At 38.2% G+C, this 23,142-nt stretch overlaps 1 protein-coding gene across 1 annotated transcript in view; it reads right to left on the bottom strand.

The window, feature by feature from the left end:
- Positions 1-23,142, bottom strand: part of LOC122803164 (protein sel-1 homolog 3-like) — a 920,824-nt gene that overhangs the window by 30,699 nt on the left and 866,983 nt on the right. Inside the window, exon 22 of the mRNA XM_044072781.1 lies at positions 12,020-12,122. Coding sequence (XP_043928716.1) covers positions 12,020-12,122 — 103 coding nt within the window. The remainder of the gene's footprint in view (positions 1-12,019; positions 12,123-23,142) is intronic.

Genomic DNA, 23,142 nt, shown 5'->3' on the forward strand with positions numbered 1-23,142 from the left:
CAACACCCCTTTTGGTATGTACCTCACAAGACATCTACAACAACTAGAAAGGTCACAGAAATACCTCACAAAGAGGATAACTGGCCTCAAACAGATGCTGTACGCAGACCGTCTCAAAAAACTCTACCTTTACTCCGTTGCATATCGCCTACTCAGAGGCGATCTCTGCCTAACATACAAAGCTATGTCAAACCCAGAGCTGATGGACATGCTCCACTTAAAGAAATCCCAATCCCTCTGAGCTACATGCTGTAGGGACCTAAACCTTGTCACCACAATAAACAGAACATACTGGAGGGATAGATTCCTGTCCCAGAGACTTCCCATACTCTGGAACAGACTGCCTATCTATGTCAAACAGAGCTCCTCATTAGCACTCTTCAAGAAAAATCTTGATAATTGAATGGGAAATAGGAAATTCATCCCAGGGATCACTTCTGTGGCTCTGCTCGACAGGGGCACAGGAAAATCATGACTAGGGTTATATAGGCCCTAGGGTTAATAGCCTAGTACCTACCTATGAACCTATAAATGAAACCTAGAACTTACTTTCCCTTCATTTTCCCTTCATACAGATGTGCATGACACCTTTAAACCCAAAGAAGGACAGCTAGAACCTATATGATTTCATTTTATTTTTATTTACCTACCTTTGTTGACCAAGTTAGTCTCATTAGGCAAGTGGCTTCTTTCAGGGGAGACCAGAAGTGGTATTCATACTAGCTTGGGGAAATTTGGCTAGGGCAAAAAGAAAAATTCTCCTACACTTTTCAAACCATTAGGTGGCACCAGAGGGTTGCTGCTTGACCTTACATTCACTGTAATGGAGAAGGACAGCAGCTATGTTGTTTCAGAAAGTGCTGCAGGTTTTAGAGTAAAAGATGCTGGTATTACAGAAAATGTCAAAACAGAGGTTACCATAGTGGATTCAACATGCTTGATGATACCACACTTACTGTTGATAATGAACTGGGAGGAACCAATAGATGGAGAAGCAATGCAACAGAGTGCAGTGGTCAGTAAGCTCTTCTGGGAAGAGGAGGATGGAAAGAATACAGATGGAGCATGTCCAGCCAGTGGAAAAGGTGGTTCTCAGAACTTGCTCTGCATGAAGGTTTCAGGCAATATTGATAACAAATGCTTATCCAAATAGCCCCCAATCCTGTAATTTCCATATGAAAACAATGCCTTCTTTTGATATCTGGGGATCTGACTAAACCAGTCACTAAACTTGCATGAGTATGTCGAAAATCTTAGAGCCAATTTTCTGGGCAAACAATATCTCAGTTCCTCTCACATCTACAAGAGCTAATGTAGTAAAAGTCATCCTCTGGTTTAGTATGGTCTTCCCTTGTTGATTCATAGCTAACTGACCATGGAATGAACACCACTGCCTTGCTCTTTCAAAGGCTAAGTGGTTCTCAGTAGAGGCCAGGTCAAATCAACGTCTTGGTTTCATACTCTTCATAATGCTCAAACCTGGCACTCTCTCACCCCTCTTTTATGAACTTTTACTGCTACTTAAAACAATAACTTATAAACTAAGAAGCCAAACCAGAGCCAGCCATTCTCTACAAACCCCCTTCTCTCAGACAGACTGCACCCTGTTAGCCATTCTTTCTGTACTCGGCCTACATGTATAGCAGTCTCTTTCTCCTAGTTCAACTGGTCATATATACTTCCTGTTCAGGCCACAGTTAAAACTTTACTAAAACAATTTGAATGCAACTGTCCATTTCCAGGACATGTCGCCTAAACCAATTTCTCTAACTGTGTAGTACCTTTACTTCCCACATGCCTGATCCAACTGATTAACTTATTCAGCCTAAACTGTGATTCAGCTTCCCACACCATTACTAGTCTAAACCCCATCTTTCACGTTATTGCTCTTGATCAGCTTTCGTAACTATGGTACCACTACCCATATCCCAACCAGTTGTACTCCTCCTACTTTAACTCTGGTATCCCTTTTCTCTTCCACTTATGTAACTGTGCACATATTTTCTTTGTTAGATCTTCTACGTGTATATTGTTTGTCAGATTTTTCATGCTAACTCATGTGAGCCTGTAAATGGTCATTGTTTGATCCGTGTTCTACCCTGGTAAACAAATTTAAATAAATGAATACATTTTAAAAGAGCAAGAAGAAGAAGAAGGAAACTCTGTAATTAAACAGAGGACATATGCAGCAGTGGCAAAATCTAGTAGGAGCATGTGGGAGAAGGAATAGCTTTTCAGAGAAGACCAATGTTAAAAATGAAGTTAAAAAAGGAGATAAGTCCAATGACAGGAATTTTGTATTTGATAATATTATTACACCACTGAGACTCAAAGTAACAGACTTTACAGCCCTAATACATTTAGGAAATGGACCTTTTTTTGTATAGTTCTTTTTGAAACTTTTTTGTTGGCTGAACAATTTATAAATTAATGTGAGAAAAGATGTTTTGTAACTTCCTGGAATGAGAATATATATATATATATATATATATATATATATATATATATATATATATATGGAGAGAGAGAGAGAGAGATTAGCATTTGAACATGCAGTTAAAATGGAAACTGTCAGTGCAGATTAGAACTGAGAGGTGGATGAAAGTGAATTGAAAAAATGTGTTATTCAAAATTTTGCCAAAAAGTGCATGATGTAGAAAAAAATATTAGATGTAAGAAATCTGTACAGTGGGGCTTTCATAAGTTATAGGTAACAGTGAATGTAGAAGACAATAAAATGCAAAATAAATTCAATGCAATAATGGTGAATGGAAAGAAGGGAAATGTAATATATTGGAGGCAACCCAAAACATGTTTTGGAACATAGTGAACACATTGAAGAAAAGCCCATAAATGTAAGACAACAAAACAAAGATTTATTCAATAAAAATGCAAGAATTGTATCAAGTAAGGGAAGAGGGAGTGGTAGGAACTGAGGAAACTATATAAAAGACAGTATTTCGACAAGAAATTGAAGCATTACAAGGAAAGAAAATAAGGATAGATGATGATAGCCACACCCACAGTCCATTTACCTATATGGTCTTTCCTAATGATGGCATAGCTTGGAGGAATGATTTATTCATCTTTAATTTCAAGTCTTAAGCAGGTTTCAGTAAAACTAGGATATGTGTTTGATGGACCCCCACCCTAATAAACTAATAGAGAAAGAAAGACAGAAAGGAGATGCACAACCCAACCCTGGCCCAACACTAGCCCCAGCTAAACAAACCCAACAGCCAACCCACCCAAACCCTGCATAAAAACTCCCCTCCTCAGCAATTCTCTAAAACATAAAAACCCAGTTAATTCCACCAGTTTATAAATATACAATCTCACCACCCACAGCATCTGCAATAAGATATGTGACCTCTACTCATGGACTGAATTCCATCAAACACATATCCTAGTTTTTACTGAAACCTGGGTAAGACCTGAAATTAAAGATGAAGAAATCTCTCCTCCAGGCTAAGCCATCATTTGAAAAGATCGCATAGGTAAACAGGCTGTGGACATGGCCATAATCTATCAAGCCACCTTATCAATCCATACCCTCCTCCCAACTATTCCATAATACAGCAATGAATAAATACAAATAGCCAAACTCCACAAACAATCAGAAATCCATAATCCTACATCTCTCCTCCCTCAAAAATGCCAAGACTACAGAAAACACACTTAGTTATTTATTATCTACTTTCAACCAATAAATCATCTTAACAATAATATATCCAACCACACACAATGGAATAAATGCCTTAATGCTGCCACTAAACCAATATAAATGAAATCCAAAAATATATTGCAGCAAAAGGCACCACTGGCTCAACAAAATTCCAGTATAACTGTGTTGAGTAAAAAACAGTACAAACGTTTATTCGGTAAGCGCTTTCACATCTGCTAAATATTTAAACAAGTGTTTGTGCTTTGAAAAAAATGTTTACAGTCTGAGGAAGCAGATGTGAAAGCGCTTAACGAATAAACGTTTGTACTGTTTTTTACTCACCACAGTTATACTGGATTTTGTCGAGCCAGTGGTTGCCTTTTGCTGCTATATATTTTTGGATTTCAATAAATCATCTTGCTTGGTGACCTTAACATACACTGGACATCTAAAAACCTAATTCTACTCCTCATAAAGTTAATTTCTATCATTTCAATCAGCTGACCCAACAACCAGCCTTAGATGACAAAGCATCCCACATAAAATCCATACTAGACAGCATACTGTTAGCCAACCCTTAAAAAATTAAACTAGCCAGCACCACTCCACCCTCTGTCAATGATTGTCACCCTACCTACATCAACAAAGAATGCCACAATCCCCCCAAATGTCTATACCTCAACTCTGTGAGAAACGTAACTAATTTTGATAAATCCATATATAATGACATACTTGGTAGTGTTGTCGCCTCATAGCAAGACGTTGTCCCGTTCGATTCTCAGCTAGAGCGTCTTCAGTGTGGAGGCATACGTGAATGGGGCGTGCCTTTGTTGAAGTTTGTGCGTCAGGGCTGGTAACCCGGTATGTAACAATCCACTACCAGTCATTAGCAGACTGGAGTTCCGCTGTGGCGACCCCTAACCGGGAAAAGCCGAAAGACACAAGCAAACAAACAAACTTAACAATGTGACCAGAGCCCCTCAAATATCTGCCTCTATATGAAGCTGTCTGCCACTTCAAAAATTCCTTTGTAACCATACTAAACCAACAAGCCACACTGAGACATAAAAGAGTGAAAATAAATTCTGTACCATGACTAACCTATCAAACTAAACAACTCATGAGAGACAGAGACAACACCTATAAACAATGGCACAAAACTAGGATCCAGTCCTACCTAGATACATATTGGTACCTCAGAAACTGCACAAAGGTATGAGTTAGTTAAGATAAAAAGAGCTTCTTCTCCACAAACTAAACTGCACGTATAAAAAAACCCAAAATATTTTGACAAAATTTAAACAACCTCCTAAAACCAGGCAGAAAACCCACTCCAAATCCTTTCCCATCTGAATCCAGACAGGACATTGCAGACAAGTTAAACTAACACTTCATATCCAGTACTATACTTAAATCAAACAGTAATAACCTGTACCCACCTAACCTCTCCCAAACCACAGCTCCACACTCCAACTCGATCTAACAACCATCCACACAAATACCATCAAAAATTACACTAAAAAAGTGAAGCCCACAACACTAGCTCCTGACAACCTGCCATCCATACACCTCAGTATAGCTGCTGACACCATTTGCTATTCTGTATCAATCCTAATTAATAGATCTATTACAGAAAAGTACATCTCAGCCTTATAGATAGCTTTCTTCATAATGTCATTACATAAAGGTGGCACATCCACTGAACTGTCAGACTATCACCTTATAGCAATCTTTCCTCCCCTCTCCAAAGTACTTGAAAATTGCACACATCAGCAGTTCATTGTTTTTCTGCTTGATAACTAATTACCCTCTTCTACCCAACATGACTTTCAACCCACCACAGCACCTAAACTGCTCTACTACATTTCCTAGATACCATTAGTCAAAGTGAAAACTCAGGTAATTTGCCTTCATTGTTTTCCTAGACTTGTCATCTCACATCAGCTACTGCTCCAAATACTAAATTTTATAGGTCTCACAACTCAGTGAATTAGCTGGTTCCCCAGCTATCAAAAAAATTACACCTGGTCTGTAAAATTGAATGACGCTCACTCCACCTTGCTTCAAATCACTACAGAAGTCCCCCAAGGCTCCATATTTTGGCCAGTACTTTTCAATATCTTCATTAATGATGTGCACAATAAATCAGATCTCTCCACCACAGTACAATATGCTGAAGATTCAGCTTTAGTTTGTTCAGCCCCAAATATTCCCATCTTAGAAACCATCACATGGGAAGCTTTCATCTCTATAGATAACTGGCTAAATAAATCTAAAAAAAACTCTTAAACCCCAACAAAACCAAAGTAAAACTTTTCCTTCCCAAAAGCATAAATCAAAACAGCATTAACCAAAATATTATCTCGTTGAACAACACAAAAACTGAAAATGTCGTCATCATAAAATGACTAGGAGTTATCACTGATAAGTTAAAATTTGATCTGCACATTGACAATGCAGTTTGAAAGACACATGACAAACTAAGCTCTCTTTACAGAGCAATGCTCCTGCTAGGTGATCATAGTAAAACGTGTCTATATCAGAATAGTGAATGCTAAAAATAGCGAAAGCTGTTCTGTCGAACTGTAAAGTTCGAAACCCAAAAATGTGGAAGTCACGGATCAGCTAATTTTTTTTCCCCAGGGAAAAAATTTGCTGATCCAAAAAAAAAAAAATGTAAAAATAAATAAATAAATAACTAAATAAATATATATATATATATATATATATATATATATATATATATATATATATATATATATATATTTATACAGACATATCGCTGTTCCATGACTTCGACATTCTCAGCTTTATAACTTTACAGTTCAACAGAAGAGTGTTCACTATTTTCAGCTTTCGCTCTTCTGATAGGAACCCTAGTAAAACCATAGCTTCCACCACGCTTCTCCTTCCTACCCTCATATATGCATCAGCAATATTCACAAATCTCAGCTCTTTCAACAAACACAAACAAGAAAGCACCTACAATAAAATTAGCAAATTTGCCTGCAGCCTCCCAAACTACACCCATCACTGCAAAGTGCTCAGCACACTTAACTGGCTTGAACTTTGTCAACACATCACCAGCTTTCCCAGCTACTTATAGCACACAAAATCCTTCACCATTCACTTAAAAAAGCCCTCACTGTCCAAGCTCATCCCATGGCATGTACCAAATAGAACCCTACGATCCTAGAACTTAAACTTACTGTTACTAATAAATCAAATAATTATTACAGTGACTCACTATTCTCTGTTGTCATCTCCCAGGCATGAAACAAACTTCCAAACCACATCAAGCTTTTCAATAACCTGCAGCAATTCAAATCTGTCTAAAATATCACCTGTCAATTAGTAAACTATGCAACAAAAGCATACAATTCTAACTATCTGCTATGGAAACTATACATGTGTATTAATATAGTATTTTTGATTTCACTCACAATATCTTGAAAGCATGTACTTCCTTAATCTGATATGCTTTGTAAATAACATTTGTTGACCATTTGCTTTGAAATACTTTGCAACTAATTTTGTTGACTGTTTTATTTTTGAATTGTCAAAGAATGCAGTTATTTCCTTGTTTTGGAGTTTTTCTCCCCAGGCCTCCACTGAAAATGGACATTTCAATTCCCGGATGGGCTTTCCCAATAAATAAATGCCAATAAATAAATAATTTCTTTTATTGATATATAAAACAAATTGGTCCACGACTTGGAAGGCGGCGCTGGTAATCCAGAAGTAAAAAATCCAATACAAATGCTGGTACTCCTTCTTCTGCTCGAGCAGAAAATAAAAGGCTTCTTATTGAATAAAAATCTCTTGTTTTATTGAAAAACAATCACAACATCAATCTCATCAAGCGCTTTCGCTCAGCACGATGCTGAGCTTTTTCAAGATAAAATCACTTCAGACTTGCCACTCTTTATATACATTTAAAATTCAATCAATTATTCAATTAGTTGGGAAGAAGTATCTGTTTAACTCTTCATTTCCCTTTTCCTACAAGGCATGCTTTCAACCGGCCTTTGCAAAATACAAACTGCTGCAATATTAAGAAATGTAAAGCGCTACAATAATCAATCATTAGTATGTACATTAATTGTCATTAAATGTGTAAAAATAAAATAAAACAATGTTATAGTGTCAACTTTGTATACTGCATTTATACATTTAATATTCAAACCTCCCATGCAATGATAACAAAAGGAATAAATGCTGAACCACATTGCCTAGTAAATTAATAACTAAAATTTCATTAATAAGACCTATTAATAATTTAATCATCATAAAAAATGCTTCATAAAAAATACTTTAAATTGATCCTACGAGCGCTATGGCTCTAAATTCATAATTTTGCCTTCCTTAACTTCAAGACGCTGCTAATGCTGCAAGCGTCATTTAAACCTGGCCGCCTTCCTGCATCTAATCTCAACTGCCATATTAATTCTTTATGTTCCAAAAGGGACTCCCAATCACCTCCCCTGACATCTGTTTTTACCTGCTCTAAAATAATAAATTTAATCTCCATGTTGGGACAAAAAAGAGAATGCCTAAAAAAGGCATTAGTTTCCTCTTTTTTAGTTATATCATAGTAATGTTCATAGATTTGTCTTCTTAAGGTTCTCTCAGTCTTTCCTATATAAAAACTCTTGCATTTCGTACATAAACCCAGATAGACAATAAATTTAGCGTTACAATTGTAGTAACCCCTCGGTTGGCATAAAAATTTTCTTGATGGTAAGTATAATTTGTGTCCATTAAATATGGCTGGGCATTGTTTGCACATTCTGCACTTATATGTGCCTTCTTTTTTATTCCCATTAAATCCCATTTGTTTAGTCTGTTTCATTTCTAACATTTCTTTTATATTAGTACCCCTTCATCTAATAAATCTGGGAAACTCTGGGATCATACTACCCAACCTATCGTCCAGCCTCAAAATTGGCCAATATTTTCTTACACTGCTTTCTACAACATCAGAGTCGATACCAAAGGTATGGATATATCCCTTTTGTTCTAAATTTTGCAGTCTATTGCCTGCTTGGCAACTTGACGTATCTATATTGCTCAGCAGTGGTGGATATTTAGTCCTCCTGCTGGTACTGATTTCCTTCGCCAATTCCTCAACCAAAATCACTTGGATACCCTCTTTCAAAGAATTTTTCTTTCAAAAAATTAACTTCTTCCATAAAGAATTGTGATGTGTTGCACATTCTAGAGGCACGAATAAATTGTCCCTTAACTATTCCCCTTTTTTGGTAATCAGGATGGTTACTTTGAAAATGTAGGAATGCGTTCGAATAAGTGGGCTTCCTAAACACCCTAGAATTAAACCTATTGTTGACATTATCCTTGACCAAGTACACATCCAAATAATTTAAACTATCTAGGCTTAATGAGTGTGTAAAGGTTAAAAAGGAAGTGGTAGAATTGATGTGACCAATGAATTCTTGGACACTTGTCCTAGTACCACTCCATATAATGCAAATGTCATCAAGAAATCTAACATAATGCCTAATGTACCGTGACCACTCTGTGCCAAAGATGTATGTCTATTCTCATTTATGCAACACTATGTTTGCATAAACAGTGGCACAAGCTGCCCCCATTGCAACACCCAACTTTTGCCTGTAAAATTGGCCATTAAAGCATACAAAATTATTTTCCAAGACTAATTCCATAAGTTCCACCAGCAAATTGGTGGTGTTGGGAGCAAGCTTCGCTTCATTAACTAAAACGTCACTGAACCATTTCAATCCTGTAGAATGTGGTATACTAGGAAACAATTGAACAATGTCTATAGTAACCAACAATAAATCTGGATGATATTCTAGGGATTGCAAACCCCTAAGGAAATCCCAAGAATCCCTGCAAATATACTTTAAAGAAGCTGTAAACTGCTTCAAAGTGTGATCTATGAATTTCCCAATAGGTTCTGTTATACTCCCCTGTCCAGATACTATAGGTCTAAAATTTAAGGGATCCAAACCTTTATGTGTTTTCGGGATACCAAATATTACAGGAATTCTTGGCTTGGCAACAGTTAAAAAAATATACAATCTTTCGTTAAAGACTCCTTGCAAAAGGTGGTCATATAAAATGAAACTAATTCTGGAATATGCCATATGTAGCTCATTACTGGATACTTGTTCATATTGCTCTGGGTCCTGCAACATCAGGCTAATATGCTGGGCATAATCGGTGTTGCACATCAAAACTAAACCCCCCCCTTATCTGTTTTCATCGCCCTACAGTTGTTAATTCTAAGATCTTTAATCAAATTCATCTCCTTCATACAGATATTTTGGGGGTTATTGTTCTGTTTATTTCTATTAATCATCCTGATATCCTTTTCCATCATTTCTTCAAATATTTTTACTATTGGGTCCATAGGTGGATTGAATACACTCTTTCGAGAAAGTTCCATGCTTAGAGGAAGTTCTCCTTTAAAATAAAGCATTAAATTCAATTGCTTACCGAACATTTTTAAATCTATTAATTCCTGCTCTAGTCTACTTGAGAATGCTGGCACGAAATGCAATCCTTTTGTAAATAAATCAAAGTGTTCTCTCCTCAAATTAATGTTGGTATAATTGTAGACAGAAAAATTATTTTCTGTTACCACTGTAACCTTACTTGAAACATCTATGCTAGTTACGGTGTCATTCATTACTAAGGAACTTCGAGCAGTTTGTACGTCCTGGCCTATTTGTTCCACCACCCCTGAGGAAATCTGCTCCCCCTTCCCCCCTCTCTGTTTGGGGGAAACAGAAAATCCTGCTGGGATGTAACTCTTTCTTTTTCTGCAAACCTACGATTGCTTCTCGGTGTCTCATAGGCCATCTCCGTCCTATAACTGCTGTTAAAATTTCCCTGTGCGCTGTTATTATTGTAATTAAACTGCTTAGTTTTAATAGGTAGTGGATAAGCCACCCCTTCATTATATTCCTTCAAATCCCTCTCTACCTTGTGAATCTTTCGATTCAAAATCCTCAAACAGTGCTGGTCAACCTCCTTAAAAATGTTGTCATAACTCCGTTTGATAGATATAAATTTTTCATCATTAATCAAACTGTTATTCAAAACATTCAAATCATTCAATAAGGTATCAGCTCTTGTTTCATATTCTGCTACCATGACCTCTAACATTTCATGACCTCTAACATTTCCAATGGCATGTACCAAATAGAACCCTACGATCCTAGAACTTAAACTTACTGTTACTAATAAATCAAATAATTATTACAGTGACTCACTATTCTCTGTTGTCATCTCCCAGGCATGAAACAAACTTCCAAACCACATCAAGCTTTTCAATAACCTGCAGCAATTCAAATCTGTCTAAAATATCACCTGTCAATTAGTAAACTATGCAACAAAAGCATACAATTCTAACTATCTGCTATGGAAACTATACATGTGTATTAATATAGTATTTTTGATTTCACTCACAATATCTTGAAAGCATGTACTTCCTTAATCTGATATGCTTTGTAAATAACATTTGTTGACCATTTGCTTTGAAATACTTTGCAACTAATTTTGTTGACTGTTTTTCTTTTGAATTGTCAAAGAATGCAGTTCTTTCCTTGTTTTGGAGTTTTTCTCCCCAGGCCTCCACTGAAAATGGACATTTCAATTCCCGGATGGGCTTTCCCAATAAATAAATAATTTCTTTTATTGATATGTTTTTTGCTCCTTCCTTTTTCTAAAGATCCCAGCTCCGATGCACATTTTCTAATTACTGTTAATTTGAAGTTCTGACAAATTTGAAGACTACCTAATCTGATGTACTGTGATATCTGGAGTTGAACATCTGCAGACTATATTTTTGTTATGCTGAATTCATTGACTTCCAGGTCTCTGAATTCTGCATTAACAAATTAGATAAATATTTATTCCACATCTCAGGAGAACAGGTTATGTGACATGAGACTCAGTGTGTTTAGTCGTACCTTGAAGTTCAAGACCATGTTGTATTTGATAAGCTTATAATCAAGTAGTAGTCCTATAAACACTGTTCAAACACCTGCATATTTTCCCAAGAACAGCAAAACCACTGCTGCTGATGCTCCAACAGCAGTATTTAAAGATTTTCCGCTGAAATGTCCTGAAAGTATTCCTCTTGCAGCATGTTTATATACTTACATATTTCTGCATGTGTTGTGATAATCTGATGCTCTTGTGGTTTTGCAGCTGTGTTCATTCAAGCAGGAATATAGACATAACTCATCTATACTATTATAACACATTTCTGCTCTGGTATGAAAAAAATAGTTTTAACACACAAAACCAATAGCATAATAGAATATTGCCTCATAACATTTTGCTTTAGATCCCATGGAAATTCACCTTCAGAGTGGCACTGTGATGTATCCAGATGTACTTCAGCTGTACATTTAGGAGAGCTAAACTGCATACCAGGTATGATTCCTCTTCTTCATTGTCCCGACACCTGCATGTATGGGCACATGTGTAATGCAACACGTTATTCTGAATCATGCAACTTTAATATTATATTTTAATTATATTAAGTCAATCAATTTTAAATGGCTATAATATAATTTTACAGCTACTAATCCATTCTACTGTGTTGCGCTCTAGTCTTTCTCTCTCTTTCCCTCATATATATAGGTTTACCATCATAATGTCGAGCGCACATTGCTTGACACTGCAAATGCGAACACCGACCTGCGACTGCTGAAAATGCCGAATGCAGATGTTCCAAACCACAAAATCTTGCCCCCTTTTTGACCCATGTTAGCACTTGTTTTTAGGTGTAGAGCGGTCGGAAATGTTGACGTTCTGTGTTTTTGCAACATTTTGACCGATTGGCATTATGGGATTCGCTTAAAGGTGTCACTCATATGCAGTGTCGAGCAATGTGCGCTCGACATTATGATGGTAAATGATATATGTGTGTGTGTGTGTGTGTGTGTGTGTGTGTGTGTGTATATATATATATATATATATATATATATATATATATATATATATATATATATATATATATATATAGATATATATATATATATATATATATATATATATATATATATATAGATATATAGATATATATATATATATGTGTGTGTGTGTGCGCACTTATATTTAATATTATATATACATATTTCTCAATTCTTTATTTTATATGTTTCAATATCTCTAGTTTAAAACAGCTCAAATATGCCAGCATCAAAACATTCTCTTGGTATCAGTTATGTGAAACATCTAAGTCATCATCTCGCACTGCAGACATTAGACTGAAATAACTCTAGGAAAAGACCTAAGATTAGAAGAATTTTTAAACATAAATATTAACATAAAGGTTAAATAGAAAAAGGATATCTAAGCTGGCTCTGTAGTTTTAACAGCTAGATCCCTGACTGCAACCCCATCAACCTGTGTTCAAGTTGTGGGCCCAGGTGCTATAGAAGTCAAGAGGAAGGTTTGAGAATGACCTGCTAGTGTTGACACACATCCCAGAGGGAGGATGGTGGTTAGGGATCCAGTACTGGAATAGCACCTCTGGACACCCAGGTGCTGTTATGCAGTATATAAAACTAAGCAGTATTTAGCACTCTTTCTAAGCCACAGATGTGTGGTTGCAGGCACCCATGATAGTCTTGACAATCCAGGCACTGCATTGTGTTGGCTTGCTGCTGCCGGAAGAACAGGAGTAGGTCTTGCATAAATGCAAACATGTTCAGATCACCTGGTTGCCTGAGCTGGACATCTTGATGTAGCTCTTCCCTGATGATGAGTAACAGGGTAACCGGTTCAGTTGAGGAGTAGTTGGATAATATGTGGAGTTGGCTGGGACCACATGAATATCAGCAGGGGCCACCATCAAAAAAGAATAGATTTATATTAACTTATATTCAGTATACAATGATATACCTATAGATCAAATAATTTGGCATTTTAATAACTTAATATCAACTGATGTCAAAACAAACAATGAAACTTTTCATAAACAAAACTGGAAATATCGACAAGCAACAGTAAAACAAAATAAGCAAGAGTTACTTCAGTTGTCTGTTCATTTCTGTGGCTATCATCAATTGGAATGCAACTATAGTAGTCTTCTGTTGACTTTCAGAGTCTACAATAAGGCAGTTTATCAGGTTTCTGGGTACTTGACATAAGAAGTGCCTTCCTCTTGCTGCTCACGACATTTTTTAAGTCAGGTGTTCAAACATTCATTAGCCTTTTTTAATTTTACTGATTAGTTTTAATAAACAGAGAATGATAAAGCATTAAATCCTTCTTTTCAGAAATGAAGTAGAAGCATTAGCTTGGCTAAGTGAATTAGTCACTCATGTGGAAGCAGAAAGTATCAGAGCCAGGTCTACTTGATATATCCTGTTAGCAGCTGGCAGCCTTAATGCAGAGTGCTACACTGCAGGTATGTGTACATACATTGTTCTATCTGCTACACTGTAGGCATGTCTGCTGCACTGTAGGTATGTGTACTTACATTGTTCTATCTCCTACACTTCAGGTATGTGTACTTATATTGCTCTATCTGATGCACTGCAGGTATGTGTATTTACATTTTTATCTGCTCCACTGTAGGCATGTTTACCTACATTGTTCTATCTGCTGCACTGCAGGTATGTGTACTTACATTGTTCTATCTGCTCCACTGTAGGCATGTTTACCTACATTGTTCTATCTGCTGCACTGCAGGTATGTGTATTTACCTTGTTCTATCTCCTACACTGCAGGTATGTGTACTTACATTGTTCTAGCTCCTACACTGCAGGTATGTGTACTTACATTATTCTATCTGCTCCACTGTAGGCATGTTTACCTACATTGTTCTATCTGCTGCACTGCAGGTATGTGTACTTACATTGTTCTATCTCCTACACTGCAGGTATGTGTACTTACATTGTTCTATCTCCTACACTGCAGATATGTGTACTTACATTGTTCTATCTGCTCCACTGTAGGCATGTGTACCTACATTGTTCTATCTGCTGCACTGCAGGTATGTGTACTTACATTGTTCTATCTCCTACACTGCAGGTATGTGTACTTACATTGTTCTATCTGCTGCACTGCAGGTATGTATACTTACATTGTTCTATCTGCTACACTGCATGCATGTTCACCTACATCATTCTATCTTCCTCACTGCAGGCATGTTTACCTACATTGTTCTATCTGATACACTGCAGGCTTGTTTACCTACATTGTTCTATGTCCTACACTGCAGTTATGTGTACTTACATAGTTCTATCTCCTACACTGCAGGTATGTGTACTTACATTGTTCTATCTGGTGCACTGCAGGTATGTCTACTTACATTGTTGTATCTCCTACACTGCAGGAATGTGTACTTTGTTCTATCTGCTACACTGCAGACATGTTCACCTACATCATTCTATTTGCTACACTGCAGGCATAGTTACCTACATTGTTTTATGTGCTACACTGTAGGCATGTTTACCTACATTATTCTATCTGCTGCACCGCAGGTATGTGTACTTACATTGTTCTATCTCCTACACTGCAGGTATGTGTACTTAAAGTGTTCTAGCTCCTACACTGCAGGTATGTGTACCTGCATTGTTCTATCTGCTACACTGTAGGCATGTTTACCTACATTGTTCTATCTGCTGCACTGCAGGTATGTGTACTTACATTGTTCTATCTCCTACACTGCAGGTATGTGTACTTACATTGTTCTATCTCCTACACTGCAGGTATGTGTACTTACATTGTTCTATCTGCTGCACTGCAGGTATGTATACTTACATTGTTCTATCTGCTACACTGCATGCATGTTCACCTACATCGTTCTATCTTCCTCACTGCTGGCATGTTTACCTACATTGTTCTATCTGATACACTACAGGCTTGTTTACCTACATTGTTCTATCTGCTGCACTGCAGGTATGTGTACTTACATTGTTCTATCTGCTGCACTGCAGGTATGCATACTTACATTGTTCTATCTGCTACACTGCATGCATGTTCACCTACATCGTTCTATCTTCCTCACTGCAGGCATGTTTACCTACATTGTTCTATCTGATACACTGCAGGCATGTTTACCTACATTGTTCTATCTGCTGCACTGCAGGTATGTGTACTTACATTGTTCTATCTCCTACACTGCAGGTATTTGTACTTACATTGTTCTATTTGCTGCACTGCAGGTATGTCTACTTACATTGTATCTCCTACACTGCAGGAATGTGTACTTTGTTCTATCTGCTACACTGCAGACATGTATACTTACATTGTTCTATCTGCTACACTGCAGACATGTTCACCTACATTGTTCTATCTGCTACACTACAGGCATATTTACCTACATTGTTTTATGTGCTACACTGTAGGCATGTTTACCTACATTGTTCTATCTGCTGCACCGCAGGTATGTGTACTTACACTGTTCTATCTCCTACACTGCAGGTATGTGTACTTACATTGTTCTAGCTGCTGCACTGCAAGTATGTATACTTACATTGTTCTATCTGCTACACTGCATTCATGTTCACCTACATCGTTCTATCTTCCTCACTGCTGGCATGTTTACCTACATTGTTCTATCTGATACACTACAGGCTTGTTTACCTACATTGTTCTATCTGCTGCACTGCAGGTATGTGTACTTACATTGTTCTATCTCCTACACTGCAGGTATGTGTACTTACATTGTTCTAGCTGCTGCACTGCAGGTATGTCTACCTACATTGTTCTATCTGCTGCACTGCAGGTATGTGTACTTACATTGTTCTATCTCCTACACTGCAGGTAAGTGTACTTACATGGTTCTATCTGCTGCACTGCAGACATGTATACTTACATTGTTCTATCTGCTACACTGCAGACATGTTCACCTACATCGTTCTATCTGCTACACTGCAGGCATATTTACCTACATTGTTTTATGTGCTACACTGTAGGTATGTTTACCTACATTGTTCTATCTCCTACACTGCATATATGTGCACTTACATTGTTCTAGCTCCTACACTGCAGGTATGTGTACTTACATTGTTCTATCTCCTGCACTGCAGATATGTGTACTTACATTGTTCTATTTGCTGCACTGTAGGTATGTGTACTTATATTGTACTATCTGCTCCACTGTAGGCATGTTTACCTACATTGTTCTATCTGCTGCACTGCAAGTATGTGTACTTACATTGTTCTATGTTCTACACTGCAGTTATGTGTACTTACATTGTTCTATCTCCTACACTGCAGGTATGTGTACTTACATTGTTCTATCTGGTGCACTGCAGGTATGTCTACTTGCATTGTTGTATCTCCTACACTGCAGGAATGTGTACTTTGTTCTATCTGCTACACTGCAGACATGTATACTTACATTGTTCTATCTGCTACACTGCAGACATGTTCACCTACATCGTTCTATCTGCTACACTGCAGGCATATTTACCTACATTGTTTTATGTGCTACACTGTAGGCATGTTTACCTACATTGTTCTATCTGCTGCACCGCAGGTATGTGTACTTACATTGTTCTATCTCCTACACTGCAGGTATGTGTACTTAAATTGTTCTAGCTCCTACACTGGAGGTATGTGTACTTAAATTGTTCTAGCTCCTACACTGGAGGTATGTGTACCTGCATTGTTCTATCTGCTACACTGTAGGCATGTTTACCTACATTGTTCTATCTGCTGCACTGCAGGTATGTGTACTTACATTGTTCTATCTCCTACACTGCAGGTATGTGTACTTACATTGTTCTATCTCCTACACTGCAGGTATGTGTACTTACATTGTTCTGTCTGCTGCACTGCAGGTATGTATACTTACATCGTTCAATCTGCTATACTGCATGCATGTTCACCTACATCATTCTATCTTCCTCACTGCAGGCATGTTTACCTACATTGTTCTATCTGATACACTGCAGGCATGTTTACCTACATTGTTCTATCTGCTGCACTGCAGGTATGTGTACTTACATTGTTCTATCTCCTACACTGCAGGTATGTGTGCTTACATTGTTCTATCTGCTGCACTGCAGGTATGCATACTTACATTGTTCTATCTGCTACACTGCATGCATGTTCACCTACATCGTTCTATCTTCCTCACTGCTGGCATGTTTACCTACATTGTTCTATCTGATACACTGCAGGCTTGTTTACCTACATTGTTCTCTCTGCTGCACTGCAGGTATGTGTACTTACATTGTTCTGTCTCCTACACTGCAGGTATGTGTACTTACATTGTTCTAGCTGCTGCACTGCAGGTATGTCTACCTACATTGTTGTATCTCCTACACTGCAGGAATGTGTACTTTGTTCTATCTGCTACACTGCAGACATGTATACTTACATTGTTCTATCTGCTACACTGCAGACATGTTCACCTACATCGTTCTATCTGCTACACTGCAGGCATATTTACCTACATTCTTTTATGTGCTACACTGTAGGCATGTTTACCTACATTGTTCTATCTCCTACACTGCAGGTATGTGTACTTACATTGTTCTAGCTCCTACACTGCAGATATGTGTACTTACATTGTTCCATCTCCTACACTGCAGATATGTGTACTTACATTGTTCTATTTGCTGCACTGCAGGTATGTGTACTTATATTGTACTATCTGCTCCACTGTAGGCATGTTTACCTACATTGTTCTATCTGCTGCACTGCAAGTATTGGTACTTACATTGTTCTATGTCCTACACTGCAGTTATGTGTACTTACATTGTTCTATCTCCTACAGTGCAGGTATGTGTACTTACATTGTTCTACCTGCTGCACTACAGGTATGTCTACTTACATTGTTGTATCTCCTACACTGCAGGAATGTGTACTTTGTTCTATCTGCTACACTGCAGACATATATACTTACATTGTTCTATCTGCTACACTGCAGGTTTGTTCACCTACTTCGTTCTATCTTCCTCACTGCAGGCATGTTTACCTACATTGTTCTATCTGATACACTGCAGGCATGTTTACCTACATTATTCTATCTGCTGCACTGTAGGTATGTATACTTACATTGTTTTATCTCCTACACTGCAGGTATGTGTACTTACATTGTTATATCTGCTGCACTGCAGGTATGTCTACTTACATTGTTGTATCTCCTACACTGCAGGAATGTGTACTTTGTTCTATTTGCTACACTGCAGACATGTATACTTACATTGTTCTATCTGCTACACTGCAGACATGTTCACCTACATCGTTCTATCTGCTACACTGCAGGCATATTTACCTACATAGTTTTATGTGCTACACTGTAGGCATGTTTACCTACATTGTTCTATCTGCTGCACCACAGGTATGTGTACTTACATTGTTCTATCTCCTACACTGCAGGTATGTGTACTTACATTGTTCTATCTGCTGCACTGCAGGTATGTATACTTACATTGTTCTATCTGCTACACTGCATGCATGTTCACCTACATCATTCTATCTTCCTCACTGCAGGCATGTTTACTTACATTGTTCTATCTGATACATTGCAGGCATGTTTACCTACATTGTTTTATCTGCTGCACTGCAGGTATGTGTACTTACATTGTTCTATCTCCTACACTGTAGTTATTTGTACTTACATTGTCCTATCTGCTGCACTGCAGGTATGTATACTGACATTGTTCTATCTGCTACACTGCAGGCATGTTCACCTACATCGTTCTATCTGCTACAATGCAGGCATGTTTACCTACATTGTTCTATCTGCTATACTGTAGGCATGTTTACCTACATTGTTCTATCTACTCCACTGCGGGAATGTACACTTACATTGTTCTATCTCGTCCACTGCAAGTATGCATACTTACATTGTTCTATCTCCTACACTGCAGGTATGTACACTTACATTGTTCTCTCTCCTACACTGCAGATGTGTATACCTACATTGCTCTATATGCTTCACTGCAGGCATGTATCCTTACATTGTTCTATCTGCTCCACTGCAGGTATGTTCACCTACATCATTCTATCTGCTACCCTGCAAACACGTATACTTACATTGTTCTATCTGCTACGCTGCAGGTATGTGTACTTACATTGTTCTATCTGCTACACTGCAGGTATGTATACTTACATTGTTCTATCTGCTACACTGCAGGTATGTGTACTTACATTGTAACTACCTGCCCAATCTGTTGAAATCCATAACCAGAGAGGTATGCAACAATAGATGTACCAATCACCAACCCATTCTTAAGTTCAGTTTCACTGCCAAAGGCAATACTGCCTCAGACCACACCCACAGATTTCTACTACTCATGTCCTTAGGCAAAATTTCAAGACCCTATAAACCCTGAGAACACTTCTGCGTATGCAGAGCTGTTCACAGAAACCTTGTACAAGCATGTTAATGTCTGCATGGAGGCAGCTGTACCCATTAGGAAGAAGTACAGAACTAACTCAGAAAACAAGCCACCATGACGGAATCACAAAATCAATTGGATGTATAACAGGAGGAAGAAAACCATGGCAAAACTTAGGAGGTGCAGCACCCAGCAGCATAAAAGCACTCTCATCAAATTAAACAAACTCAGAGGTAAAATACAGTCTGCCAAAGCCAAATTTGAGGTAAGTTTGGCCTTCTAGGCCAAGGAAAACCACAAAGCTTTTATAACTATGTCCACAACCTCAAAGGCAGTACACGGTTGCATGCAGAGCTCATTGCAAATGGAGCCACCTATACTGAGCCAGAAGATATAGTAAACCTTCTGGCTGATAAATTCAGCTCCAACTTTACTTCTCTCTCCCCTCAACTTTCCCTCATGAAATAACATCTAATATAACTTCCCCTACTATCACTAGGGAACAGGTCCTTAATGTTCTCTCTAAGACCAAGAACACTGCATCAATGGGCCCAGACAATATCCCAGGATGCCTTCTAAATAGCATGAAACATGACCTATCAGGGCCTCTGGAATTACTATTTAACTATAGCCTCCAAACAGGCTTCATGCCTCATGAATGGAGAAAGGAAACAGTCATCCCTCTGCACAAAGGTGAGCCATCTACAGACATGGGAAACTACAGACCCATAAGTCTCACTAGTCTTATATGTAAAGCCATGGAAAGAATTATCATGGAAATGATCAATAGAGATATAGTAAACCTCCAGACATTGGACCCAACACAGTTTGGTTTCGTCAAGGGCAGATCATGCCTACTCAACCTGGTGGACTTCTTTGAGAAGGTCACCACAGCAATGGATGAGGGCAAAATCATTCACACTGCCTACCTTGACCTGGCCAAGGCATTTGACACAACACCCCACTTGGGCATTGTTGACAAACTCAAGAGGTTAGGTGCAAACCCATATGTCACCTGGTGGATAGCCAACTGGCTCACAGACAGGACCCAGGAAGTTAGAATTGGAGAGTCCAACTCTACAAAGAAGCCAGTCACAAGTGGAGTCCCTCAGGGATCAGTCCTTGGACCGCTATTTTTTTGGTACTTACTTTTCAGAAGACAGGGCCAATGTCAGTGTTCTCTGGCTGTCTAAATCTGCAGATGATTGCAAATTAGGAGTTTTCATTTAATCTCATACTGACACAAATGTTCTCCAGGAGGGGCTGACACAGACAAACAACTGTTGTCAGAGCCAGGGACTAAAACTAAATGCCAAGAAATGCATAATAGTATCCTTTGGGAAGTCATCCACCCCTGGTAATTATCATACTGACAACACACCCCTTAGAGCTGACCCAGTAGTCAAGGGCTTAGGGACACACATAGATAGTAATCTAGCCTTTGATCATCACGTGTATACAGTGGTGAGGAAATCATTCTATGTTGCGCAACTTATTAACAAAGATATTGCATCTAAGTCCAAGGAAATCATGGTTCCACTGTATTCAGCATTCATCAGACCTATCATTAAGTACAATGTCCCCTTTGGTATGTACCTAACCAGGCATATCCAACAACTGGAACGTCCACAGAGGTTCCTCACTAAAAGAATACAGGACGTAAGTAATATTTACAATGCTGACCACCTCAAGGCCCTATCCCTGTTTTCTGTCTCCTACAGGCTTTTGAGGGAAGATCTATGCCTGGCATACAGGGCATTGTCAGACCCCACTCTGATGGACCTCCTGCATATCAACAAAACAAACATTACCCAAATTACACATTCTAAAGACTTAAACCTTGCCTGTGATATAAATAAGACCTGCTGGAGAGATAGGTATGTATCCCAGAGACTACCCTGTCTATGGAACAGGCTCCCCATCCATGTGAAGCAGAGCTCCTCCCTAACCCAATTCAAGTGCAACTTGGACAATTGGTTGGGAAACCAGAAATTCAGCCCTGGTTTGGCACCTATGTCTCTAATACAAAAAGTTAACCTGAAAATGGTTCATTTCCCAGGCCCATGCTTACACTTATCAAGGGTGTCAGAACTTGTCAGAGATTCAGGATGCATGGCTAGGCTTAAAAAAGCCTTTGTGGTTGTTAGCTCAGTAAACACCTATGAACCTATGAATTTATGAACACCACCAGTTTCATGCACATTACTGAAAAAAACTGGGATATAGTGCAAGAAAACAACAAACTCAGCCACACTCTAGGCCCAATCCCCACCTTTTGCTACCAAAAACAAAGTCTCTCAAAGACTTCTTTGAAGCTGAAGGCAAAACCCACGATCTTACCTACCCCCAAACGTGGGGCTTGCAACAATATGGCAACTGCTGCTGCTGTAAATACATTACTCTCTGCAAAGAGTACCTGATAAACAGCAGAAACAGTAAAATCCAAATTAGAGGCATCTATAATTGTGCCTCCTTCAACCTGGTCTAGCTAGCATAATGCTCCCCATGTGGAGCATTTTTCATTGGAAAAAACACCTGGAAACTAAGCGAGAGAATTAAAGAACACTACCAGGCAATTAGGAGTAAATATCTAACAATCGCTGTAACCATACAAAACTCCTACTGCCCTGAATTTTCACAATTTAATTTCTTAATCCTAGAAAGCCCAGCCAGCTTCATTGGTGACTTCAACACCCTGCATGAAGTTAAATAATTCCACTGGCAAATACAACTTAGGGCAGACATGCCCCCATGCCTCAACTACAACCTGAACATCAGGTGCACACTGAAATGGAGAAAATAGGAAGTGACATATACCCAAACCCGTGTCACAGACCTCAACGATATTTAAAACCCAAGCACTGAACATTTTATTAACATTTCTGATGTAGTTCAATCTTCAAAATAAATGAACGAAAGCACTCAAATGACTACAACCCTCATGTGTGTCTCTTTACTCAAAGTTCTCTCATCAAGCCAGAAGGTTTAGCAGTTATATATACTTACATTGTTCTATCTGCTACACTGCAGACATGTATACTTACATTGTTCTATCTGCTACACTGCAGACATGTATACTTACATTATTCTATCTGCTACACTGCAGACATGTATACTTACATTGTTCTATCTGCTACACTGCAGACATGTATACTTACACTGTTCTATCTG

This window comes from Protopterus annectens, chromosome 5.part1 (assembly GCF_019279795.1).
Source record: "Protopterus annectens isolate FY-2018-M chromosome 5.part1, PAN1.0, whole genome shotgun sequence".
In the NCBI taxonomy this organism is placed as follows: domain Eukaryota; kingdom Metazoa; phylum Chordata; order Ceratodontiformes; family Protopteridae; genus Protopterus; species Protopterus annectens.